Here is a 27,483-nt window from a genome sequence, read left to right as displayed (position 1 = left end):
AGAATTTCTTCCTCACCTCCACTCTCACTCTCCCCTCTCCCAGCTCAAAGCCACTGTCCTTGTAAAAGGTCCCTCCTCAGCTTTCCTTCAGGTACTGAAGGCTGCTCCGAGGTCTCCCTGGAGCCTTCTCTCCTCCAGGCTGAACTCCAACTCTCTCAGCCTGTCACCACAGCAGAGGTTCTCCACCCTCTGAGCATCTTTGTGGCTTTCTCTGGACCTGCTCCATCAATTCCATCTCCTTCTTGTGCTGGGTTCCCAGAGCTGGAGGCAGTGCTGCAGGTGAGGGCTGAGCAGAACAGAATCCCCTCTCTGTGCTGCTGCTCTGCCTGCTCTGGCTGCAGCCAGCACACAGCTGGCTCTGGGCTGCCAGCAACCAATGCTGGCTCCTGGGCACTTTGGCACCAACTGACACCTCCAAGGCCTTCTCTGCAGGGCTGCTCTCAGCCATTCTTCACCCATCCTGGATTTGTGCCTGGGATTGCCCTGACTCAGCTGCAGGACTTGCACTTTGCCTTGTTGAACTTGAGGCTACCTCTGCAGCCTGTCCAGGGTCCCTCATGATGGATCCCTGCCCTCCAGTTTCAGCTGCACCACACAGCTTGGCATTATCTGCAAACCTGCTGAGGCTGCCTCCACCCCACTGCCCCTGTCACCCAATCAGCACTGGTCCCAGTGCCAGCCCCAGAGGGATGCCACTGGTCTCCATATTACAGGTTACACAGAGGAGGAGATCCATGACTCCTTCAGCCTCAGGTTAAAACCCAGCCCAGGCCCTTACCATGATCAGCCAGAACAATGAGGTTTGCACATCTGTGCAGATTTCTTTGCTTCAGTCCATCCATCAGCATCCCCAGGGCTTGATCTGCCACCTGCAAGGCTTTGATCACCTGTGAGACAAACCAGTTCCATTACAACTCTTGTTTCTGACTTCAAGCTCTCACCTAAACGTAATCAGCAAAGGCTTTAGAAAGTGAGATTTGCTGCCAGGGGCCAGGTTATTAATACTGCTGCTTCTTTTCCCATCACCTCTACAGGTGTGTAGAATTCCACTACCACAGAAGATGCAGCTTAAACACACTCACAGTTCTTTGCTGCCTTTAAAAAAAAGACCTTTAAAATGTATTTATTGAAAGAAAGAAAATTGCCACCTCCAGGTCAGCTTTGCTCCTTGCTCCCAAAGCCATGGCAAAGAGCAGGACAATCTGTGCTGTGGTCTGCTCATGTCATACTCGTGACAAGAGTGTCTCAGAGATATACATACCCAGGTGCTGAGGGGAAGAGCAGAGCAGCACCCAGGAGGCACAGTGCCCTTCTCTCGTGCACCCAGACCCTTTCAACTCCCTGCAGAAACCACCACCGAAGCGATATGGGAGAAATGCCACCCAGTGCCACCTGCAGCCACACCCAGCTGTTGGCTCTGCCCAAGCTGCAGCAGCTGACTTGCAGTCTTGCTGCCAGACCTGCAGGAATGATGCTCCCCACCTGAGCCTGAGGGCTCCATGCCAGAGCACTTCATCAGGGAATCACAGCATGGCTCAGATTGGAAGGGAACTTAGAGATCAGCTGCTCCAAGCCCCCTGCCATGCCCAGGAACACCCTCAGCTGGACTCAGCTGCTCAGGGCTTCATCCAGCCTGGCCTTGAACACCCCCAGGCAGGAAGCAGCCACAGCCTCCCTGGGCAGCCTGTGCCAGGCTCTCACCACCCTCCTACAGAAGAACTTGTTCCTCAGCTCCACTCTAACCCTGCTGAGCTTCACCTCCAAACCATTCCCCCTTGGCCTGTCTCAGACTCCCTCAGCACAAGTCCCTCTGCAGCCTTCCTGCAGGATCCCTTCAGGCACTGGCAGCAGCTCTGAGGTCCCCTGGAGCCTTCTCCTCTGCAGGCTGCACCCCCCCAGCTCCCTCAGCCTGAGCTCACAGCAGAGCTGCTCCAGCCCTGGCAGCACCATTGTGGCCTCCTCTGGCCTCACTCCACAGCTCTGTGTCCTTCCTCTGCTGGGGTGAGGCTGTTGGAGCTGATTTTCTAGCTGAGACATAGGGGAGAGGTGAACATCCCAGGGATAGGCCATAGAATGGCAACAGTAGATAAGTTACTATCATTTCATTGGAGCATCAAGAGCTTTATCTCTGGAGGCACAGCTTGTTCTTCCCCCCTTGCTGGCTGCTGCTGCTTGAGCTGCACCTGATGCTGTCTTCCCCTGCTGCTGTTTGGGCTGCTGCTGCTTTGCCGCCGCTTGACCCTCCCCCACTGCCCTTAAGGTTATTATCTTTCTTCTCTAGTAGTTTCTCTCTCTTCATACTGTGGCACTTACACTGTAAGAAATGCAACTCCATCTTCCCCTGACTTTCCAAAATATCCATGTTGTGGGGAGTTTATTCTCCTGGGGGAGGGATCAGCCCCAACCCGGGACATGGGGACAGCAGCGCTGGGGGCAAGATTGGCAGCGAGGTCTGAGCAGAGCCAAGGGTCAGGATCCCCTCTCCTGCCCTGCTGCCTGCACTGCTGCCTTCATGCTCTCCTGACTGCTGCACTCTCAACTGTCTGAAGGCCACCACAGACACACACAACCACACAGAGCAAGGGGTTGTGGAGCCCTTTATCTGCGAGGAGAGTGAGCTTCCTTTCCAATTAGGCAGCCTAAAAGAAGCCTGCAGTGAGTTGTTCAGTCCTTGTCCACTCCAAGACCCTTTGCTGAAGACCATTTCCAAGCACATTAAGCAAACCCATTCCGGGAAGGAGCAGATATGGTGAGCCCTAAGCTCCTAAAAGCACAAACCTTTGCCTCTCTGCAAGTAAAACGCAGTATTTTGGGGTTACAAATGAGCAAACATTGAAGTACAGTGCTAGGAACAAAGAGTGTTCTGATGGCTTGCCAGGCCACGTGCTGGCACTTGGCAATAAAATGGAAGTTCAGCCTAATTACCACAAGGAATAGTATCTCTAATAGTCTGATCTGGGTTAGTAACAGTGATTAACATTTCCCAACAGTGATTCACTCCAGTCTGTTCAAGTTACTGCACTTCTGGTTCACACACAGGCAAGGACTTCACAGATCACAGGTGTCAGGGGCTGGAAGGGACCCAAAGATCTCATCCAGTCCAATCCACCTGCCAGAGCAGGACCTAGCTCAGGTCACACAGGAACACATCCAGACAGGCCTGGGCAGCCTGTGCCAGGGCTCTGGGACCCTTACAGGCAAGAAGTTGCCCCTTGTGCTGAGATGGAACCTCCTGTGCTGCAGCTTCCATCCACTGCTCCCTGCCCTAATAATAAGTCACAAAACAATCATGGGAATGTTTGATCTGTGCTGCCCAAGCCTGGAAGAGGATAAGTTAGTGAGGATGATGGCATGGGACCATTTCTTGTGTGATTCAGTCTAAGAAAGGCACAGAAACCACTTACACTGCCACTAACTGGTCCAGAGGAATGGCCAGAAGAATCTGGTTCTTCAATATATAAGGTGTAGAAGTGAGGCCTGGGGTTGGAAATAAACAAGAAGGAAAAAATGTGAGCTTTGGAGCCAGCACTTAGCAAAGGACACTGAAGTGAAAATGTGAATAAACTCTTTGATGCCTTCCCAAATGACCTCCACACAGGAATTGCAATCATTCCACTTCATCAGAGTGTTGCTATTCAGAAGAGAATGACAGAACTGGTTGGTGGGGAAAGACCTTTCAGGTGATCCACTCCAGCCATTCTCTAGCTCCACTAAGGCTGAGCTAAGCCATGGCCCTCAGCACCACATCCCTGCCTCTGAAACGCCTCTAGGGATGGGCATTCAACTCCCTCCCTGGGCAGCCTCTGCCAGGGGCTGAGAACCCTTTCAGGGAAGAAGTTTTTTCTAATGTCCAACCTAAATCTCCGCTGGTGACACTCGAGGCCATTTCCTCTCCTTCTGTCACCCAAGGCTGGGGAGCAGAGCCCAGCCCCCCTGGCTGCAGCCTCCTCTCAGGGAGCTGCAGAGAGCAATGAGGTCTCCCTCAGCCTCCTCTTCTCCACACTGCACACCCCCAGCTCCCTCACCTGCCCCTTCCCAGCCCTGTTCTCCAGACCCTTCCCCAGCCCTGCTGCCCTTCTCTGGACCTGCTCCAGCTTCTCAGTGTCCTTGGACTGAAGGCCTCAAAACTGAACCCGAAACTCATGGAGTGGCCTCAGCAGTGCTGAGCCCAGGACAGTCACTTCCCTGCTCCTGCTGGCCACACCATTGCTGATCCATGCCAGGATGCTGGTGCCATTCTTGGCCACCTGGGCACACTCTGCTGACGTTCAGCTGTTGTCATCCAGCATTCCCAGGTCTTTCTCTGCTGACATCTCCTTTGCATCCTGGATTGCTGCCTGCAGCTCCTTTCAGCCATTCACCTTCCTGGGGCAATGTATTTCATACAAAAATCTTTCACCCACACACTAAGACTACAAACTGAATCTTCCAGGCCATGCCTCGAGCCAAGAGACACAACAACACGAGCACACTTAGCCAGCAGCACGTCCCCCTCCCATACATCTTCACTTTCCCATCCTCTCTACCTCCACTCTTACCCCGAAAATGTGGAAGCTCTGAGCTGAGGGTGGTGCAGACTACAAGCCCAGAGCAGCTTGTAGAGGGGGGGACCCTCTCCTTGCCCCCATATTCCTCTGCCTCTCTGCTTGCTCTGGCTCTGTGCTGTGTTTCCAAACAGCACTGCCTGACTCTGCTCTGGGAGGGGAGAGCAGATGTGGGAGGACTGCGGCTGTGTCCTGGATTGGAGAATTTGGTGCCACTGTGCTAGCAGCAGGAGTCTCCCAGTGCCTTGGGTGCTTCTGTCCCAGTTTTGGCCTCTCAAGCACCAGTGGCAGAACCCAGGCCAGAGATGTAGGAAGCAGAGTAGGATTGGCAAGTTTGGAGCAGAGGATCCTTGAGGGCCCTTCCAAGTTGGTATTCCATGATGAGCCATATTCATGGAACAGATTTCTCCCAGCAAAGGAGCTTTGGAAGAGGTGAAGGAGCTAACATACCAGATGGCTGGCACAGGGCACTCTGTGCTGGGTGAAGAACTGGCTGGAGGGCAGGGCCCAGAGAGTGGTGGTGAATGGAGCCACATCCAGCTGAGCTGGCACCAGCAGTGTGCCCCAGGGATCAGTGCTGGGCACAGTCCTGTTTAATGTTTTCACTGATGAACAGGAGAAGGGGATTGAGTCCAGCAGCAGTGAGTTTGCAGAGAACACCAAGCTGGAGCAAGTGTGGATCTGTTAGAGGGCAGCAGGGCTCTGCAGAGGGACCTGGGCAGGCTGCACAGATGGGCATAGCTCAGTGCCAGGAGCTTTAACAAGTCCAAGTGCCAGGTCCTGCACATGGGCCACAACAACCCCATGGAGTGCCACAGGCTGGGGTCAGAGTGGCTGAGAGCAGCCAGGCAGAGAGGCACCTGGGGAGACTGGTTGGCAGATGAACATGAGCCAGCAGTGTGCCCAGGTGGCCAAGAGAGCCAATGGCATCCTGGCCTGGATGAGGACAGTGAGGCCATTGGGACAAGGGAGGTTCTTCTGCCCCTGTACTCAACATTGCTCAGGCCACACCTGGAGTGCTGTGTCCAGTTCTGGGCTCCTCAGCTCAAGAGAGATGTTGAGGTGCTGGAAGGTGCCCAGAGAAGGGCAGCAAGGCTGGGGAGGGGCCTGGAGCAGAGCCCTGTGAGGAGAGGCTGAGGGAGCTGGGGGGGTGCAGCCTGCAGAAGAGGAGGCTCAGGGCAGAGCTCATTGCTGTCTGCAGCTGCCTGCAGGGAGGCTGTAGCCAGGTGGGGTTGGGCTCTGCTGCCAGGCACCCAGGGACAGAACGAGGGGACACAGCCTGAAGCTGTGCCAGGGCAGGTTGAGGCTGGATGTGAGGAGGAAGTTGTTGGCAGAGAGAGTGATTGGCATTGGAATGGGCTGCCCAGGGAGGTGGTGGAGTCACCTTGCCTGGAGGTGTTTAAGAGGAGGCTGCATGAGGCAGTTGGTGCCAGGGGTTAGTTAATCAGAAGGTGTTAGGTGCTAGGTTGGACTCGGTGATCTCAGAGGTCTTTTCCAACCTGGTTCATTCTGTGATATCTCACAAACACCAAGAGCCATTTCAGCTGCTAAGCAGGAGAAGCTCTCTGAGCTAGAGGCTCACAGAGCAGCAGATAAGGCTGTTACCTCTCGGGCTGGGGGTAATCAAGCCATTCCAGTATCCCGGAGATCCTCTCTTCGTATGAAACTGAACTGGAAAGAACAAACACACAAGCAACACAAGGACCTGATGTTAGCAAGGCTCTTCTGGTCCCTACACACAGAGAAAGTGTCCAACCCCACCTGATGGAATGAAGTCACAGCTATGGATTTACTCTGCTCTCCTGAGACCCCACCTGGAGTCCTGTGAGCAGTTCTGGAGCTCCCAGCACAAGCAGGACATGGAAGTGTTGGAGCCAGTCCAGAGGAGGCCACCAAGATGCTGAGAGGGCTGCAGCAGCTCTGCTCTGAGCACAGGCTGAGAGAGTTGGGGCTGTGCAGGCTGGAGAGGAGAAGGCTTCCAGGAGACCTTGGAGTGGCCTTGCAGGATCTGCAGGGGGCTGCAGGAGGGCTGGGGAGGGACTATTGACAAGGTCTGGGAATGGCAGGAGGAGGAAGAATGGGTTTGAAGTGGCAGAGGGGAGGCTGAAACGATGTTAGGAAGAAGTTGTTTGCAGTGAGGGTGTTGAGAGACTGGCACAGGTTGCCCAGGGAGGTTGAGGAGCACAGAGGCACAGGATGTGATCAAAGATCAAAGATCCCATTCGGTGCTTCTGTGCTCCACAATCTCCCTGGAGGTGTTGAGGACCAGGTTGGGTGAGGCCTTGAGCAACCTGTTCTAGCGGGAGGTGTCCCTGCCCGTGGCACAGGGGGGTTGGAACTGGCTGAGCTTTGAGGTCCCTTCCAACGTAAACCATTCTGGGATCCCATGATTTCAAGACTGATGCCATTCAGCAAGGTACCAGCAGTCGGTGCTGCTCTTAGGCTTGGCCAAATGCACCTTCTCACTTCTGCTGGTAAATCAGAGGGATCCCGGCCTGGCCACCACAAACACGAGGTGGTGCTGGGAGCACTCCAGTTCCAATTAAATTCATGGAAAAAAGAGATTCCAAGTTCAAGACATAAACCTGGAGCACAGCCCAGGATAGTTGTTGTTCTTTCCAGCACGCACAAACGTTGAGCTTTCACCATTCAAAAGCAAGTAAGGCATCTGTCTGCTGTGGGGAAGCATTTCAGCCCTGACAGCTCTGCCTTCCCCCAGGCACCAGCTTTATGGTAGCTACCTCCAGTGCTCAGGTGTTTGCTGAGGGCTGATCCAGGCAGCACTGCAGAACTGTGCTAGCCACAGAGACATAGAATCACAGAATCAGGCAGGTTGGAAGAGAGCTCCAAGCTCAGCCAGCCCAACCTAGCACCCAGCCCTGGCCAAGCAACCAGACCATGGCACTAAGTGCCCCAGCCAGGCTGTGCTGTCAAGGAGAGGCTCAACAGGGCCCTGGGCAACCTGCTGTAGTGGAGGAGGTCCCTGCTGAGTGCAGGAGGTTGGACTGGATGAGCTTTGCACATCCCTTCCAAGCTGGGTGATGGTTCCATGACATAGTCAGGGTGCCAAGACACAGCACTGACCTCTCAGGCTGTCCTCTAAACAGCTTCAGTTCCACTTCCCTCACCTGCCAAAAGGCCGTTTGGATGCTCAGAGCAATCACGGTGACTTCCTGCAAGCCCTGTGCAGCCTTACCTGTTGAACAGGTGGTAGTAGGTGGGGTAGGATCCATTAACAGGGACATCAGAGCCTGGCCAGAAGTAGGTTCCTGCTCTCAGATTTTGGTACATTGCTGTCAGCCATATCTAAGGGTAAAGATGCAAACTTATTATTTGGAGGCATTTACAGCTCACCAAAGCCAAGCTTCAGAACTGGATGAGAAAATAGGCTGCAAGCTTGCATTGCTCTCTGCTGTCACACACACAGCTGCCTAAAGGCCATCCCTGATCTGAAGGTGGTTTCCTACACATACATGCTGAAGAAACATGAATCACAGAACTGCTTGGAAAAGCCCAACCACAGCCTAACATCTCCCTGTGCACAACTCTTAGACCCTGTCCTTAAGCTCCTCAGCCAAACATCTTTTAAACCCCTCCAGGGATGGGGACTCCACCACCTCCCTGGGCATCCTGGGCCACTGCCTGATGACCCTTTTGCTAAGGACATTTTCCCTAATATCCAACCTGAACCTCCCCTGGTGCAACTTGGGGCCATTTCCTCTCACCCTGTGACTTGTTTTCTGGGAGCAGAGCCCAGGCCCCACTGCAGCCTCCTCTCAGGGAGATGTAGACAGCAATGAGGTCTCCCCCTCAGCCTGCTGTTCTCCAAGCTGAACCACCCAGCTCCCTCAGCTGCTCCTCACAGGACTTGTGGTTAAGGCCTCCCCTCCCCATTACCCTTCCCCTCCACTCCCTGTCCCCTCCCCCTTTCTTTCCCTCTCTTTCCCCTCCCTCCCCCTTCCCCTCTCTTCCCTAGATCCTATGATCCTGCTTTGGCAGGGGGGTTGGACTTGATGCTCTCTGGAGGTCCCTTCCAACCCCTAACATCCTGTGATCCTGTGATATAACCCAGCACAGGTCACACAGGAACACATCCAGGCAGGGCTGGAAAGGCTCCAGAGAAGGAGACTCCACAACCTCTCTGGGCAGCCTGTGCCAGGGCTCTGGACCCTCACAGCCCCGAAATTCTTCCTCACATTGAGGCGGAACCTCCTGTGCTGCAGTTTCCAGTTGCCAGGGCACAGGTGAGCAGAGGCTGTCCCTGTCCCTTCCTGACCCACAGCCCTCAGATAGTGACAGACACTGCTCAGATCCCTCTCAGCCTTCTCCCCTCCAGACTCTCAGCCCCAGGGCTCTCAGCCTCTCCTCAGCAGGCAGTGCTGCAGTCCTTGGAGCCCTCCCCTGGACTCTCTGCAGCAGATGTCCATGGCACTGAACCTCACTACGTGGCAGATACATTTGGGATGTCTTTCAGCCAGCATCACTAGGAAACAGTACTCCTGCTGCCCAGAGGTACAAGCAGTGTGGGCTTTTCACTGGCACGTGGCACACACTGTGTGTGTGGTCACCTTGCTGGGTGCACAGCTCTTTGCCAGTCTCTTCCTCAGTTACACCTGCCTGGACTGAGTGAACGAACTTGTGAACTGCTATCAGTTGGATGTGGATGCTCAGGTTTCCTTTTGGAGCAATAAAATACCTCATGATAAATGCACACCAAAGATTGGGAGTGGTTTCCTGTGGCCAGAGAGCCACCAGACTGCAGTACTAGCCAAACTATGGAAGTCGTTTTACTGACTGCTGCGTTGAGTGGAAATGTTAATTGTCAGCATTAGCAGAGTTAGGGTCAGGGCTTGGCCTGCTGCAGAACAGCTCCATGGGGAAAGAGCTTGGAGTCCTGGTTGATAGTTAGTTCTCCATGGGGCAGCAATGTGGCCAAGAAGGCCAGTGGTCTCCTGGGGAGCACTGAGAGTGTGGCCAGCAGGTCGAGGGAGGTTCTTCTCACATTCTACTCATCCCTAGTTAGACCACATCTGGAGTACTATGTCCAGTTCTGGGTTCCCCAGTTAAGAGGGAGTGCTTAGGGAAGCCCAGCAGAGAGCTCTTGCAGGGACAGGCTGAGAGGAGAGCCCTGGGGCTGTTCATTCTGGAGAAGAGGAGGCTGTCAGCTGAGCAGTCTGGCCACAAAGGAGCAGTCACTTACCGGCTGTCCTGCCCACCATGCAGGGTTGAACTTCTCTGTCCCCGAGAGCGAGAAATGCTTGTTGAGCTCCACATCGTACATGCTGTTGTCAACGATGCCATGGGACTCTGGGTACAGCCCCTGCACAGGGAAAGCAGGCAAAGCCCTGCTGCATCTTGGATCCAAAGAGCCTCAGCTGGCTGCAGTGCACACTGCTGGAGGATCTGTAGTGTTGTTTTATCCCAAAGACAGAACAGCTCTCCTGGCTCAGCCAGAGTGCCAGATTCCTGCCAAGGAATGCAGCCTGCCTGGCCATAGCCCCTGAGTTTTCCTGGCTCCTGCCCAGCCCAGCTCAAGCCCAAGGTGCTGTAACACACTATATATGTCCTATGGCTGTACATCAGCTGCCAGACCCTTCCCAACCCACATCACCTGGCTGTGTCCTTACCCACGCTTGCCTGGATCTAGTCAGGCTGACAAAGAGCAGGAGCAACCAGAGGGCAGCCCAGGATCAGACAGCAGATGTAGCCACACAGCCCCTTCCCTCGTGGAGTATCTCTGTATCTGCCTCCCCCTGTACCCCTGTAGCTTGGGTTCCCATGGCCCACAAAAAAGACTGGCAGCAGGAAGTCACAGCATCATAGACTGCATTGGTGTGGAAGGGATGCTCGAGGCTCATCTTGTCCAGCTCCCTGCAGCGTGCAGGGACACTTCCAACCAAAGCAGGGTGCTCAGGCCCTAAGTCTGTAGGCATGAGGCCTGCACCTCCTCTCTGGGTAACCTGTTCCAGTACTCCATGGTGCAGAACTTCCTCCTAGTGCCCAATCAAAACCCACCCTGCTCTAGTTTCAAATCATTGCTCCTCATCCTATCACTCCAAGCTCCTCAGAACAGTCCCTCCCCAGCCCCCTGTAGGTCCCCTTCAGATATTAAAATGCAGCTCTGAGGTCTCCTGGAAGCCTTCTCCTGCCCAGGCAGAACAGCCCCAGCTCCCCCAGGCTGTCTCTGTAGGAGAGGTGCTCCAGCCCTCCTATCATCTTTGTGACCCTTCTCTGGACCTGCTCCAGCAGATCCTTTCTGTGCCCTCTAGCCTTTCTGTGCCACCCAGGCATGCAGAGACAAAGCAGCAAATTCACTTACTGTGACAAGAGTGTAGTGGTTTGGGAAGGTTTTGGTGGGGTAAACAGCTCTCATGTACTTGGAGTGTGTGCCACACCTTTCTGCAACAGATGGAAGCAACATCCATTTGTTTAGAATGTGCTTGGGTTGGAAGCTAAGAGTCACAAAACAATCACAGCCCCATGACAGCCCAGTGCTTAGGGAGGAAATGTCCCCCCCGAGTTCAGTGTCTGCCTGTGAGCTGAGCCTCCTGCCCCACTGCAGCCAGCAGGGCCTGGGCACTGCCTAAAGCCTGCATGGCTCACAGCATCACAGCACCATGCAGGCTGGCAGAGCTGCTCAGGAGCACCAAGCCCAACCTAGAACCCTGCTCTGTGAGAGTCACCTTAAACCACAGCCCCAAGCACCACATCCAAACCACTCTGAAACACAGCCAGGCTTGATGACTCCACCACCTCCCTGGGCAGCTCATTCCAGTCCCTGACCACTCTCTCCATGAAAAACCTTTTCCTAATGTCCAATCTAAACCTCCCCAGCCTCAGCTTGAGGCCATTCCCCCCAGTTCTGTCTCCAGTTGCCTGTGAGCAGAGCCCAGCAGCAGCCTCTCCACAGTGTCCCTTCAGGTAGCTGTAGAGAGCAATGAGCTCTGCCCTCAGCCTCCTCTGCCTCACACCAACCATCCCCAGCTCCCTCAGTTGCTCATCAGGTTTACTCTCCAGGCCCTTCACAGCTTCCCTGCCCTTCTCTCGACCTGCTCCAGCACCTCCACATCTCTCCTGTATTGAGGTGCCCAAAACTGAACACAACACTCAAGATGTGGCCTCCTCAAAGCCTCACCAAGGGCACAATGGCCTCCCTGCTCCTGCTGGGCACAGCATTTCTAATCCAAGCCAGCACTGCCACCTCACTTGGTGTCATCTGCAGACTCACTGCTGACACTCTCTGTGCATGAATGGAGGTCCTCAATAAAGATGTCAAACAGAAGTGGTCTCCATGCAGATCCCTGAGGAACATCACCAGTGCCCAGCCCCAGCTGGTCAGTTGAGTCATCTTTAATGATCCTGCCTGCCCTTCAGATGATGCTTCCACATCCTGCCTGCCTACCCAGGTGAGTGTCTCAGATACTCCTGAGACCCAAGATGGCACTAGAAGGATGTTTGTGCAATGAGACCAAGGCCTCAGGTTAGTCCAAGCAGGACACTCTGCAGAGCTGCCTGGTGACCTGGTGTTTGGCAGGACTCAGCTGCTTAAGCACTGATGCCTGGTGCCAGCTGAGATATCCTCAGTTACCTGAGACATCTGCATGAGAGCTGGCAGCTTTGATGCAGGTCACAAGGAGATCCAAATACTTCATCACATCCACAATTCTGAGGCACTTCCATGCCTGAATATTTGCAATACCTAAGTCCAGTCTGGTACCCAACTCAGCTCTCAAACCCAGTGTAGTACCCAACTTAAATATCACATTCAGTGCAGTACCCAACTTAGTTATCAACTCCAGTGTGGTACCCAACTTCATTAGCAAATCCAGTGCAGCCCCCAATGTAGAGATCAAATCCAGTGCAGCACCCAACTTACAGGATCTCAGGCTCACAGACGTCAGGGGTTGGAAGGGACCCAAGGAGATCCCTGAGTCCAAACCTCCTGCCAGAGCAGGACCACACAATCCAGCTCAGGGCACACAGGAACACATCCAGACAGGCCTGGAAAGGTTCCACAGAAGGAGACTCCACAGCCTCTCTGGGCAGCCTGTGCCAGGGCTCTGGGACCCTTACAGGCAAGAAGTTCCCCCTTGTGCTGAGCTGGAACCTCCTGTGCTGCAGCTTCCATCCATTGCTCCTTGTCCTATCCTAGGGAGCAGTGAGCAGAGCCTGTTCCCCCCTCCTGACCCCCAGCCCTCAGATAGTTATAGACATTGATTCAATCCCCTCTCAGTCTTCTCTTCTCCAGACCAAGCAGCCCCAGGTCCCTCAGCCTCTCCTCACCAGGCAGTGCTCCAGTCCCCTCATAATCTTCATAGCCTTCCTTTGGACCCTCTCCAGCAAATCCCTGTCCCTCTGCAACTGGGGAGCCCAAAACTGAAGGCAGTACTCAAGATGAGATCTCAGCAGGGCAGAGCAGAGGGGCAGGAGAACCTCCCTGGATCTGCTGGACACACTCTGCTTATAGATCAAATCCAGTGCAGGACCCAATGTATTTACCCAGAGGAGTGTAAGATGCCTTAATGCCACTTCTCAGTCTCACTGACTTGGAGCAGTAGTTGTGGCCTTAGCTCTGGTTGGAGGACCCCCAAGCACACTCTGCTGCACAGTGTTTCAGCCAAACAACAGCAAACTGGCTTGAACTAGAGATCAGCTGAACAAGGAGAGCCTGAAGTTAGTCAGTGTGGTACAGAAAAACAGGCTTAAAGAGTGTTTAAAGAAGGGCTGGAAAACTGACAAGGGCATGAGAGAACCAGCCTGGCTCTGGCTGCGCTCCTCTGGAGTGGCAAAGGAGCTGCCTGCACTGTCTGTATCCTCTGTACCAGCCTGAGTAGCTCTGCCAGGTTTATGGAGTCAGTAGGGAGGAAATAGTTCATGTCACAGATCAGTGGTTTGCTTTCTTGTCCTTTGCACAGAAAGGAATTTCCCTGTAGATTTCTGAGAAGCAGAACTGTGAATGTGCATAACCAAGGGTGGGAGCTGAGCAAAAACATGAACAGTGCTGCATTAGCTCTGCTCTTGTTGGCAAGGATTTCTTGGGGACATCCAGGTGGCCTTTGGCCTGTTTGGTATTTCCCTGTCACCTGGTTCAGAGGACTGGCACTGAGCGCAGGCTCCTGCGTGCGTGACTCCTCCATCAGTCAAGTTCCTTCCAAAGTCAGAAGGACAACAAAAATCAGAATGTTTGCACTAACAGGCAGGCTAAGTAGCAGCCAGGTACAGTTTTCAGATGAGCAGATGCAGAACATGAGGTATTCAGAACAGACAGGACCACTCCAGGCAGTTCCTGCTGAGTATCAGCCCCACAGCTGGCCCCAGCCCTGCAGGAGAGGTCTCCTCAGAGCAGAGGAGAGCAGAGCAGAGGGGCAGGATCCTCTCTCCCCATCTCTGCTCACACTGCTTTGGATGCAGCCCAGGCTGCCCTTGGCCTTCTGTGCTGCCAGTGCCCACTGCTGGCTCCTGTCTAACTTCTCACCTCCCAGCACCCCCAAGGCCTTCTCTGCAGGGCTCCTCTCAGTCTCAGCACCCCCAGCCTGGGATGGTTGCCCCAGGCTAGGTGCAGGAACTTGCACTTTGCCTTACTGAACCTTGTGAGCCCCCACAGCTTCTCTGGGCAACCTGTTCAGTGCCACAGCACCTTCACGAAGGAAAAATTCTCCCTAATGTCCAATCTAAATCCATCTTCTTCCAGCCTGAAGCCATTACTCCTCATCATGTCACTCCCAGCCTTTGTCAAAGTCCCTCTCCAGCTCTGCTGTAGCTCTCTTCAGGTTCTGGAAGGCTGCTGTAGGGTCTCCCTGGAGCCTTCTCCATGCTGTACAGCCCAAACTCTTGCAGCCTATGCTCACAGTGCTGCAGGCCTCTGATCATCTTCATGAGCATCTCCAGACCAACTCTAACAGTTCCACATGTCCTTGTGCTGGGGGACCCAGAGCTGGGCTCAGGACTCCAGATGAAGTCTCCCAAGGATGGTCCTAACCATATGATCCATCACCCTGATTCCAGAGGACATGAAATCAGGTGTCCTAGGTCCTCTTAAGACATTTTTTGTATGGTTTGGGGACAGTCAGACCTCTAAAGCTAATGCCTGTTTGCAAGACTGATGGAGCTCAGATAAAGGAGAAGTTGTTCCTCTTCTCTCAGGCAGCACCTGCTGTGCCCTCTGATGCTCGTCACGCAGACGCCTTCCAAGGCGGCACCAGTAAGTAGATTAGGCTGCATTTAGTTACAGGAGCACTAACTGAAATGCTTCTTTTAACTGAAGTACTTTTCTACTTCCTATCTTAAAATATCTGACGTGGCAAAGTGCAGCTTTGAGGAGAGCTTCCCAGTAACCCCAGAACATTTTGTCCTCATACTGTGCCTTAGTGATGACCTCCTTACCAGCTAGAATTTGTCAGTGGAGTACAAGGAATGCAGGGAATCCTCTGCACCTTTTTTTTGGTCTTAGGTTGTATTTGGATGTGTATTTCAAACTATTCATTTGGGAAGAGGCTGCTGCCCAGTATCTGAGGCCTTGCTAGGAAGAAATCTTCTCTGCTGTGCAAATGGAAGGGTGAATGGAGAACATACTACAATGAAAAGATGCAGCTGATGAGGGAGAGCTGATCTGGGCTATTTCTGGCCTTGCTGAGCAACACCTGTGCAGGACAGCAGCAAAAAGGGCTGGGAAGGTTGCAGGCTTTTAAACAAACAAGTCAAAGCACTTGGAGTCACCTACTGAATTTCTCCACATTGGGCAGCAAGGAAGCCCAGGTTTGCAAGTACTCTGCTCTAAAGCCATCCATGGAAAAGAGGATAAGCGGTGGGAGGGTGAACCTGCAAGAAAATGGGAGACTGTTGTGGGAAAGGACTTTAGACAGTTGGTGACTTGTGCAGCATAAACATAATTAAAACATAAGTTTTACTCTTAAAAGCAGGATCCAGAATTCCCATTTGCTCCCCAGCAACAATCTCACAGTAACAAATAGACATCTACGTGCAGTACATAAACAGAACTACAGAGCTACCTAACAGCACCGGTAACAAATTGTGCACCCATATGTACATGTTTGTCTCTGTCTGCCACACAGAGATCTATAAACCAAACATTAACAAATCATACCTAAGAACAGTGTCACAGCAAACGAACAGTTCAAATTTGAGAGCAAACAGAATCACTGGAATCATGGAGCCACAGATTGGTAGGGGCTAGAAGGGACCTCCAGAGCTTATCCAGTCCACCCCCCCTGCCAGAGCAGGGCACCCAGGGCAGGGCACACAGCAACACCTCCAGGTGGAGCTTGAAAGTATCCACAGGACACTCCACAGCCTCTCTGGGCAGCCTGCTCCAGGCCTCCAGCACCCTCACAACAAACAAGTTTCTCCTCATGTTGGAGTGGAACTCCCTGGGCTGCAGTTTGTGTCCATTGTTCCTTGTCCTACCCCAGGACAGCACTGCACAGAGCCTGGCCCCTGCTTCTTGCCCCCCAGCCCTCAGCTATTTGTAACCATTGCTCAGATCCCCTCTCAGCCTTCTCCTCTCCAGGATGCCCAGCCCAGGGCTCTCAGTGCCTCCTTATCACACAGCTGTGCCAGGCCCCTTCACTGGCTGCTGAGGCAGCTCCCCAGGAGCCAGCAGTGCCCTCATGCAGCCCAGCAGACAGCTGTGTGCTGGCTGCAGCCAGAGCTGTGGTGGGCAGCAGGGCAGGAGAGGGGATTCTGCCCCTTGCTCTGCTCAGACCTCACCTCCAACCCTGCCTCCAGCTCTGCTGGCCCCAGCAGAAGCAGGACACAGAGCTGTGGAGTGAGGCCAGAGGAGGCCACAAAGATGAGCCCAGGGCTGGAGCAGCTCTGCTGTGAGCACAGGCTGAGGGAGCTGGGGGGTGCAGCCTGCAGAGGAGAAGGCTCCAGGGGGACCTTAGAGCTGCTGCCAGTGCCTGAAGGGATCCTGCAGGAAGGCTGCAGAGGGACTTGTGCTGAGGGGGTCTGAGACAGGCCAAGGGGGAACGGTTTGGAGCTGAGGAGAGCAGGGTAGAGTGGAGGCTGAGGTAGAGTTGTTCAGTAGGAGGGTGATGAGATTCTGGCACAGGCTGCCCAGAGAGGCTGTGGCTGCCTCCTGCTGGGGGGGTGTCAAGGCCAGGCTGGATGAGGGCCCTGAGCAGCTGAGTCCAGCTGAGGCCAGGGGCTGGTAGCAGATATCTTTCAATCTGAGCCATTCTGCGATGCCCTGAGCTGCAGGCAGCTGTCAGCTGGTCCCGTTTGCATCTTTGCAGGTGTAAGGCTACTTTCACAGCTCCCTTTCAAGCACTGCTTTCCTCTCACAGGTCAGCCAAGTAACCAATGCCCTGGAACTTAGTAAGCAGCTGCAGTCACAGTCAGCTCTTACTGCTCACCTCGGTGACCTCTGTGCATTATCACAGCTACAACAGGGGAACACAGGCAGGACTGGGGTCAGTTTGTGAGAGGTGAGCCTGGAGGTAACTCTAACACTTTTCCAGACCTTTTCAAGGCTACTTTCAGTATGAACTCCTGTACTCTGCTCTAAGCTGTACATGATAAAAGACTGTGCAGGTCTTAGAAAGGCAAACCATTACTAGTCAGCCACAAACTACTCCTGCAGGATAACTTCAAGGGCAGAAACCTCATTCTCAGCAAAGACAAAAACCTGCTTCAGGCCACTGGATATTTCTGACAGTCACAACAATTTGGTTTGCTAAGGGAGACAAAATGATCTTGTCCTACCCAGCTGGACACGAGAGCTTCAAGTGATTCACAGGGTTCTTCTACCCAGGGCAGCTCACCTAAGGGAACCAAAGAAAACACTGAGTCAGCATTTGGAGACATCACTCAAACAAGAAAGAGCTTCCTGGTTAACTTCTGAGATCTCCTCCTGCTACTCTTGCTGCTTCAGCAGAGAATTACAGCAACATAGGGCTGAAGAGACCTGCAGAAAAACACTGTAGTGCATTCTATTTAGCCCTTGAAAGCCTGAAGGGCTGATGTGGGCAATTAAGGTAGGGTAAAGGCAAACACCTTCACAGCACAGACAGGGCAAAGCTGAGAGGAAATTGCTATGGAAGCTAAACCTGGGGAAGGAGGAAAAAGGGAAGAGAAGGGGAAAGGGAAAGGCAAAGGAAGTGGAAAGGAAAGGAAGAAGGAAAGGAAAGGAAAGGAAAGGAAAGGAAGTGGGAAAGGAAAGGAAAGGAAAGGAAAGGAAAGGAAGTGGGAAAGGAAAGGAAAGGAAAGGAAAGGAAGTGGGAAAGGAAGTGGGAAAGGAAAGGAAAGGAAAGGAAAGGAAAGGAAAGGAAAGGAAAGGAAAGGAAAGGAAAGGAAAGGAAAGGAAAGGAAAGGAAAGGAAAGGAAAGGAAAGGAAAGGAAAGGAAAGGAAAGGAAAGGAAAGGAAAGGAAAGGAAAGGAAAGGAAAGGAAAGGAAAGGAAAGGAAAGGAAAGGAAAGGAAAGGAAAGGAAAGGAAAGGAAAGGAAAGGAAAGGAAAGGAAAGGAAAGGAAGGAAAGGAAAGGAAAGGAAAGGAAAGGAAAGGAAAGGAAAGGAAAGGAAAGGAAAGGAAAGGAAAGGAAAAGGAAAGGAAAGGAAAGGAAAGGAAAGGAAGTGGGAAAGGAAAGGAAAGGAAAGGAAGTGGGAAAGGAAAGGAAAGGAAGTGGGAAAGGAAAGGAAAGGAAAGGAAAGGAAAGGAAAGGAAAGGAAAGGAAAGGAAAGGAAAGGAAAGGAAAGGAAAGGAAAGGAAAGGGGATGGGGAAGAGACAACCCCACATGCACACAGTGGGAGCACTGCTGCCTCATTCCAAACACTGCCTTTCCTCTGCAGGAGGCACTCTCATTGTTCTGCCTAGTTAAAAATACCCAAAGCTTCCCCTCACTGCCTGAGCTGTCACTGCCAGGCTCTGACCTGGAGAAACAAAGGCATCTGCCTTTACGTTTGCCGTGTCTGCCCAACTCTTTACTTCAGAGGACGCTTTGTGTATCCGTGGGCTTGTTCCCGACGTACCTTGGCAGGCACTGTAGTAGTTGGCACAGCAGTCCTGTCTCTGCAGGCAGTCATCAGAACAGGAGCAGCGACTGCCCGGCACGCGCGTCTCACCGCAGCGGAAACGAGTGCACCTCCAGGACCGCGCTGCAGGTGGGAGACAGAGGCTGGGATTTGGGTGTGAAATTCCTCACACTGGGATTTGTTTTGTTTTAAAAAATCAAAACATTTCCTCAAAGTTTACACTTGAAAGGAAAGCTCAAGATTTCCTTCAACACCTCCAGCCAATTTCTGGGTCGTTGAGTGGTTAACAGAGTCACAGAAAAATTTATTTACAGAGGTGTCCCCAAGGTTACCCTCTTGGATGCCTTCCAGAAAGATTAAAAGTAATAATAATATTCAAAGCCACAGTCCTCCTTTTTCCTGCTGTTCCTTGTGAATCCCAACAGATTTCAAAATACATGGGTGCAGTGGAGGGCCACACAGGCCCAAACAGGCTTACCTATGCCTGTGCTTGCCTGGACATGTTTTCCCTCCCAAACATGTTTTTCTGCCCAAACCAGAGGTAGACACATTAAATGGACAAAAGGGGCACAACAGGCCTGGTGCCTGCCCTGGCTATAGAATGTGCTTGCAAACAGGTTGTGTAAGCCCACGTGCTTAGCGTGTGGCCCACCTATGCTCTCCCCATACCTGGGGGTGCCAGACTTGTGGACCCTTCCTAACTGGGTGTGTTTGGGCTGACTGCCAGAAGCCTATTGGACAGTATTGTGGCCAAAGGACCATCAGCCTAGGCCCACAGCTGATAAATCGGGCGATCCAGGTAAGCAAGGGGCTCTTGCCACCTCCTCCGCTCACCTCTCTCAGCCTGCCTGGGGCCACTACCTCTGTTCGCCTTCCGTGACCCTTTGCTCCAGGGCACTCTGCACCGACCCAGTGGACGATGGAGTGAGGCGCTCCCAGCCGGCCGCCACTCCAGCCTGCCGCATCAGCCCGGCCGTGCCCGTGGCACCTGCTCAGGCAGCCTGCCCCAGCTCGAGCTGCACTATCAGCTCCACGAGAATCAACCACAGGGCTTTCACTGTGTGTATTTTGGGGACCACAGTTACTGAGGCTTCCAATCAGTGAGCATTTGAACTCTCTTGATTCAAGTTGCTAGAGAATTTTACTAACTTTACCAGTGGCACTTTATGCCACAAGACTCTGACCAGGTGCGGTGGAGGGCCTGTAGGCCAAAAGCAGGCTTATTTATGCCTGCTCTGCCTGGACATGTCTCTCTGCCTGCACCAGGGGTAAACGAGAACAGAGACACAACAGATCGGGGCCATAAAGTCAGTTGCCCAGGACACCTGATTGTGTAAGCCCCCACATGCCCAGCTTGTGCCTGCCTGGTGCTAGGCCCACGTGATTCCCATACCTGGAGTCCAGGCCTGTGGGTTTTACCTAGTGTGGTAAGGTTTGGTGACTTCCAACCTGATTGGTCATTCCAGTGGCCAATGAGACCGTTAACTCTTGGCCCACAGTTGATAAATAGGGGTGCACAGGCTCACGTGCAGCCTCCCCAACATTGCTTGTGGCTCTGCCACATGCTTGCCTGCCTGCCTGCGTACCTCCTTGCAGCTGTATGCCTGCCTTTGTATGAGTGCCTGCTGTGCACAATGCCGTGGGTTGCCAGGAGCAGATCCACTTGTCTGCGTGCGATCGGCCTCAGGAGCCAGCATTAGACCCATGCTCAGACTGCACAGACTCCTGCCTCTGCACCTGGAGATCCTGCTTGCGTACTCCTGGAGAGAGCAGCCAGCAGGAGCCAGCAGCAAGGTCAGAGACTGCCATTTCCCCTGAAACTGGAGGATTCCAGCCTCAAAGTCCGCAGTCAGAGACCCTGAAGAACTGGACACTTGCAATAGGCTGATGCAGCCCTGGAGGGTGATTAATAATTGATAAGAACTGTGAGTAAATGCCTCTGTAATTTCTATTACCTCTGCCATAGAGCAGAAAGCAGCTTTCAGCTCAGCTTTGCTGGGCAAACAGTATAAGACCCCAGGCAGCATTAAGCCATGGGGAAAACTCTCTCTCTGTTAACAGTTTGAATGTTTGCTGGTTATTAATAAGTTTCTGTAGATAGATATTCCATAACCTCTTCATAACTGTGTAAAGAACAATTTAATATTAAAGTTCAGTGGTTGGGGGTGGCGAGAGTTGAAATGTTGGAAGTTACTAAATATATGTATTTTTATAAATATCCTCTCTCATTCATTAATTTCTCCCCTCTGCCTAATCAGCGTAGGGTGCAGAATCCAGGACATTTCTAAAGCCTCTACCAAGTTGCTCAATTCGGCTGTCAATAGACATTCTGTACAACAGTTTCACCAGCTGCATGCACAGGATTTGTGTGGCTTAGCTGTGCATGAGTTTGGGGAAAATCCTCTCTGTATAGATTAATAAATTATTTAAAACCCTGCAAATCGGCCTCATCTCTCACCCCAAACACAGACTCAAACCCCTCTATAGCAATGGGCTGAAAGAGCTGGAAAGAGGAAGAAGGATGAAAAAACATCTGAGCAGCTGCTGTGAGAGCAGAGAGAGTAACTGGAGAAGGGTCTGGCCTTAGAACCACAAAACTGCTCAGGTTGGAAGAGACCTCTGAGCCCATCCAATGCAGCCACTCCCCCAGAGCTCACAGCCCCACCACTGCTGCTGACCACTGCCACCAAACCACCTCCCTCAGCACCACATCCATGCAGCTCTGAAGCCCCTCCAGGGAAGGGGACTCCAGCAGCTCCCTGGGCAGCCTGTGCCAGTATCTGAGAACCTTTGCTGGGGAGAAATTGTTCCTGATACCCAACCTGATCCTCCCCTGGCACAGCCTAAGGCTGTTTCTTCTTGTCTGGCCACTTGTTGCACATGGGAACAGCCCAACTCCATCCTGACTCCAGCCTCCTCTCAGGGAGTTGCAGAGGGCAATGAGGTCTCCCTTCAGCCTCCTCTTCTGAAGACAACATCCCCCAGGTCCTTCAGCTGCTCCTCACCAGACTTGTGTTCAATACCCTTCCCCAGTGGTGTTGCTCTTCTCTGGACATGCTTCAGCCTCTCAATGTCCTTCTTATAGAGGGCCCCAAACCAGAACTCAGTATGTGAGGAGTGTCCTCAGCAGTGCTGAGCAGAGGGGCACAATCCCATCTCTGGACCTGCTGGCCACACTATTCCTGATCCAGGACAGGATGCTTTAGGCCTTCTTGGCCACCTGGGTACACTGCTGGCTCATGTTCGTTCAGCTGTCAGTCAACACCCCCAGGTCCTTCTCCATCAAGCAGCTGTGCAGCCTCTCTGCCTGGCCAGTCCACTGGGAGCCAGCTGCACACCTCCAAGCCCAGGACTCAAAGCAGCAGCAGCATTTCAGGGCCCTGGACGAGGATCACTGATGGCCTCCGCTTGCACTCAGCCCACAGCTTCACCTGTGCAGGAAATGTGCCCTGCAAGTGCTTTTGCTGTCTGTGGGGGCCAAAAGCACAGGGTAAGCTTTGGTAAAGGCACAGGAAGGGTCTGTGTCCTGCCAGTCCTTGTGCTCTCATTGACCTCTGGCGGCTGCATGCAGGAGCAGCTGGGCTGCCCTGCTCCTCGGGCACCTCACACACCTCCTCTGCCTGGACGAGCAGCACAACTGATCCTTTGTTCCTAGGCTGGGGGAGTGCTCTGGGAACTTGACCCCAGGTGTCCCTGGCCCCTCCTGGTGCAGGACCCCCCAGGTCAAAGTTGATCCCACTCCCACTTCCTGCCCACAGCCCTGTTCAAGACCCAGCCCAGCTCCTGCTGGCTCTCCTGTGCCTGCCTTCACCTTTGCAGCATCTCCCTGCTGCTGCTGTTCCTGGCCAGCCCTGCTGCCTCCTGCCTCCAAGGACAAAATCCATCCCAATCCAGAGAATCCACTGCTGTCCACCTCTATCTACTCCCTTCCCTTATAGCTCTGTAACCTTCCTTTACCTTAAATAGCTTTTATTTATTGTTCAAGTTACCTTTTAACTTCCAAATCAGTTCAAGGCTGTTTGGGTGTTTTACTCATTTCACTCTTCCCCCTAATTTGGGGAGGCAGCCTAAATTTTGTTCCCTTGGGCTTGTAAGCTTCAGGAAAGCTTAAAGAATCATAGATTCACAGAATCATACAGGCTGGAAGAGACCTCCAAGCTCATCCAGCCCAACCTAGCGCCCAGCCCTAGACAATCAACCAGACCATGGCACTAAGTGCCTCATCCAGGCTTGTCTTGGACACCTCCAGGGGATGGCAACTCCACCACCTCCCTGGGCAGCCCATTCCAGTGCCAATCACTCTCTCTGTCAACAACTTCTTCCTGACATCCAGTCTGAACCTGCCCTGGCACAGCTTGAGGCTGTGTCCCCTTGTTCTGTTGCTGGTTGCCTGGCAGCAGAGTCCAACCCCAGCTGTCTACAGCCTCCCTTCAGGTAGCTGCAGGCAGTGATGAGGGTACCATCCTTTCCCCATCAGTCTCACCAAGCCCAGGGCACAGGAGAGCAGTGGCTGAAGGGCACATACCTGGCTCCACGCAGGTGTCTTCATAGTCCCAGCAGCAGTCTCCCCGCTCCTGGCAGGCGCTGTCACAGCGGCACCCTGGCACCTCTGCCCCAGGGGGCTCGTGGCACTTGTGTCTGCAGCTGACTGTGGGGAGAAGGCAGCAAGGCTGAGTGCTGGGACAGCCCAGACAGCTGAGGGCAACAGGTGATGGACATAGGCTGTGGGCAGGAATGTGCTGAGCAATCTCCTGCATCTCCTTCCTGAGGAGTTTTCCCTGTGGTCACTGGCACAGGGGTCAGGAAGGCAAAGGTACAGCTGCAGGAAGTCCTGTGGATGGTGAGGATCCTGGTGGCTGTTTGAGCCATGCTCACCCAGAGCCTGTGGCAGGTGCCCCCAGGACTGGTGGCACAGGGGGCACTGCCCAGGTGTCCCACCCTCCTGGCATGAGGAGGGGGAAACTGGCATCTCCTGTGGGCTGTGGATGCAAGATGAGGAGTGACATTCCCTAATGTGCCTGCCAAGTAGCTGCACGGCACAGGGGCCCTCCTGGGCACCCAGAGTCATGAGCACACCCTGCAGACAGCTAGCCAGGGCCTGGCAGCCATAGCCCATCCCACTGCTTGAGCTGGGCACCATGGCAGCCTCACAGCAGGCAGTGGGCACCTCCCTAGACACAGCAACAGGACTGTGGGAATGCAAAGTGAAGAAGGATAACAACAGGCGGATGCTGACCTTGGTTCCCACCAGCTGCTGGCTGCCTTATCTCAGAGAGATAAGGGACACCTCGGCAATGAGGGAAACAAGGCCTGCCTCATGCTGCTGCAGTGGGGTGTCCATGGCTGATCATGCTGAGGGGCAGGTGTGCACCTCGTGCCCTGAGGGTGCGTACTGAGAGCCGAGTTATCGACACAGCCGCTGGCACAGCTCACACACCGATGGGCCGGGGTGCAATGCGGCATGGCCTGGCCACTCTGCTCTGCGCGGGGACATGGGCCACACTGCTCTGCAGGGACATAGCCACACTGCTCTGGCAGGGGACAATAGCCACAGCTGCTCTGCAGGGACATGGGCCCACAGGCTGCTCTGCAGGGGACCATAGGCCACACGTGCTCTGCAGGGGACATAGCCACACTGCTCTGCAGGGACATAGCACAGCCTGCTCTGCAGGGACATGGCCACAGCTGCTCTGCAGGGACTTGGCCACAGCTGCTCTGCAGGGACATGGCCACACTGCTCTGCAGGGGACATGGCCACACTGCTCTGCAGGGACATAGCCACACTGCTCTGCGGGGGACATAGCCACACTGCTCTGCAGGGACATAGCCACAGCTGCTCTGCTGGGACATGGACCACACTGCTCTGCAGGGACCATAGCCACAGCTGCTCTGCAGGGACATGGCCACAGTGCTCTGCAGGGGACATAGCCACACTGCTCCTGCAGGGACATAGCCACACTGCTCTGCAGGGACTATGCCACAAGTGCTCTGCAGGGACATGGCCACAGTGCTCTGCAGGGACATGGCCACACTGCTCTGCAGGGACATGGCCACACTGCTCTGCAGGGACATAGCCACAGTGCTCTGCAGGGACATTGCCACACTGCTCTGCAGGGACATAGGCCACAGTGCTCTGCAGGGACATAGCCACACTGCTCTGCAGGGACATGGCCACACTGCTCTGCAGGGACATAGCCACACTGCTCTGCAGGGACATAGCCACACTGCTCTGCAGGGACATAGCCACACTGCTCTGCAGGGACATAGCCACACTGCTCTGCAGGGACATGGCCACACTGCTCTGCAGGGACATGGTCACACTGCTCTGCAGGGACATGGCCACACTGCTCTGCAGGGACATAGCCACACTGCTCTGCGGGGACATAGCCACACTGCTCTGCAGGGACATGGCCACACTGCTCTGCGGGGACATAGCCACAGTGCTCTGCAGGGACATAGCCACACTGCTCTGCAGGGACATAGCCACTCTGCTCTGCAGGGACATAGCCACACTGCTCTGCAGGGACATAGCCACAGTGCTCTGCAGGGACATGGCCACACTGCTCTGCAGGGACATAGCCACTGCTCTGCAGGGACATGGCCACACTGCTCTGCAGGGACATGGCCACACTGCTCTGCAGGGACATGGCCACACTGCTCTGCAGGGACATAGCCACACTGCTCTGCAGGGACATGGCCACACTGCTCTGCAGGGACATAGCCACACTGCTCTGCAGGGACATGGCCACCTGCTCTGCAGGGACATAGCCACACTGCTCTGCAGGGACATAGCCACAGTGCTCTGCAGGGACATAGCCACACTGCTCTGCAGGGACATGGCCACACTGCTCTGCAGGGACATAGCCACAGTGCTCTGCAGGGACATGGCCACACTGCTCTGCAGGGACATGGCCACACTGCTCTGCAGGGACATGGCCACACTGCTCTGCAGGGACATAGCCACAGTGCTCTGCAGGGACATGGCCACACTGCTCTGCAGGGACATAGCCACACTGCTCTGCAGGGACATGGCCACACTGCTCTGCAGGGACATGGCCACACTGCTCTGCAGGGACATGGCCACACTGCTCTGCAGGGACATGGCCACACTGCTCTGCAGGGACATGGCCACACTGCTCTGCAGGGACATGGCCACACTGCTCTGCAGGGACATGGCCACACTGCTCTGCAGGGACATAGCCACAGTGCTCTGCAGGGACATGGCCACACTGCTCTGCAGGGACATGGCCACACTGCTCTGCAGGGACATAGCCACACTGCTCTGCGGGGACATAGCCACACTGCTCTGCAGGGACATGGCCACACTGCTCTGCAGGGACATGGCCACAGTGCTCTGCAGGGACACGGTCACACTGCTCTGCAGGGACATGGCCACACTGCTCTGCAGGGACATGGCCACACTGCTCTGCAGGGACATAGCCACACTGCTCTGCAGGGACATAGCCACAGTGCTCTGCAGGGACATGGCCACAGTGCTCTGCAGGGACATGGCCACAGTGCTCTGCAGGGACATGGCCACACTGCTCTGCAGGGACATGGCCACACTGCTCTGCAGGGACATAGCCACACTGCTCTGCAGGGACATAGCCACACTGCTCTGCAGGGACATGGCCACACTGCTCTGCGGGGACATAGCCACAGTGCTCTGCAGGGACATGGCCACACTGCTCTGCAGGGACATGGCCACACTGCTCTGCGGGGACATGGCCACACTGCTCTGCAGGGACATAGCCACACTGCTCTGCAGGGACATAGCCACAGTGCTCTGCAGGGACATGGCCACACTGCTCTGCGGGGACATAGCCACCTGCTCTGCAGGGACATGGCCACAGTGCTCTGCATGGACATGGCCACACTGCTCTGCGGGGACATGGCCACACTGCTCTGCGGGGACATGGCCACACTGCTCTGCAGGGACATGGCCACACTGCTCTGTGGGGCCATGGCCTCGATCCCGCGGTGAGCCAAACAGAGATTCACCAGCACAGCACAAGGCCATGGCTGCTGGCCTGTGGGTAGGCCTGGCTCAGAGTGTCCAGTGGCCATGCAGGGCATGGCTGTGGGGGCCTGGACGCCAAAGCTGCTGCAGCATCAGTGGGGCAGGGGCTGGAATGGGGTCTGGGGCCATGGGCAGGGTGGGAAGCAGCCCTCAGGAGACAGGCAGGGCCCATCAGCCTTGCTGGGACTCTGATCAGACCTCTCTGCTTAATCTTCACAAAGTCCCTTCCACATCTGCAGGTTTGGTTGCTCTGCTCCACAGCAAGAGTTTAAATGAGGGTTCTGGTGGAGGTGAAGGCACCACAGTTGAGACACCTCCCTGTGGGGCACAGGGCAAGCTCTGCCTTTCTGCAGCCCCCCCGAGGAGAGCCCCAAGCCTGCAAGCACAGCTCCACTGCAGCCTGCGCTGGGACAGCTCACACTGTCTGAAGCACTCTGAGCACCTCATCTCCAGCTTTTGCCCACTCCCACAGCCAGAGATAACCCAGGTTAGCAGGTGCAGTTCTCCTGGAGCTGCAGAAAGGTTCCTTGCTCTTGCAGGGGGCACTGCCTATGCCTGAAATGTGGTATCCACTGTGCAGAGGCCGTGCAGAGCTAAAGGCTTTTCCCAGCCGGGCAGCTCGCTGCAGCGGAGCAAGTGCACAGGTCTTGGCTGGCACTTGAAATGCTGCATCAGCTCAGGGCAGGTTCTTCAGGCACAGACTGTGAGTGCACAGCTTTGACCCAGCCCAGCTTGAGAATGCATGGGCTTTATTTTCACACAACACTGGCATCATGCCACAGAAGAGCCTCTGCTGAAGACCTTGACCAGTGGTTACTCTGCTGGCACTCCCACAAACATACCTTGCTCCTGGGCTGCACGGTGCAGTCCTAGTCCTAGACCTAGTCCCAGAGAGACAACCACCAAAGCACAGAGCAGGACCTGTCAGAC

At 54.3% G+C, this 27,483-nt stretch overlaps 1 protein-coding gene across 1 annotated transcript in view; it reads right to left on the bottom strand.

The window, feature by feature from the left end:
- ENPP3 (ectonucleotide pyrophosphatase/phosphodiesterase 3) overlaps nucleotides 1–27,483 on the bottom strand; it is a 60,317-nt gene that overhangs the window by 20,849 nt on the left and 11,985 nt on the right. Inside the window, 12 exon segments of the mRNA XM_064170127.1 lie at nucleotides 779–887; nucleotides 3,405–3,477; nucleotides 6,150–6,215; nucleotides 7,741–7,850; nucleotides 9,745–9,864; nucleotides 10,864–10,943; nucleotides 15,265–15,362; nucleotides 17,268–17,282; nucleotides 17,284–17,326; nucleotides 18,531–18,656; nucleotides 23,059–23,181; nucleotides 27,396–27,474. Coding sequence (XP_064026197.1) covers nucleotides 779–887; nucleotides 3,405–3,477; nucleotides 6,150–6,215; nucleotides 7,741–7,850; nucleotides 9,745–9,864; nucleotides 10,864–10,943; nucleotides 15,265–15,362; nucleotides 17,268–17,282; nucleotides 17,284–17,326; nucleotides 18,531–18,656; nucleotides 23,059–23,181; nucleotides 27,396–27,474 — 1,042 coding nt within the window.

This window comes from Pogoniulus pusillus, chromosome 33 (assembly GCF_015220805.1).
Source record: "Pogoniulus pusillus isolate bPogPus1 chromosome 33, bPogPus1.pri, whole genome shotgun sequence".
Lineage (NCBI taxonomy): Eukaryota > Metazoa > Chordata > Aves > Piciformes > Lybiidae > Pogoniulus > Pogoniulus pusillus.
The sequence above is the reverse complement of the archived record's forward strand: the minus strand, read 5'-3'. Positions and strand labels throughout refer to the sequence as shown.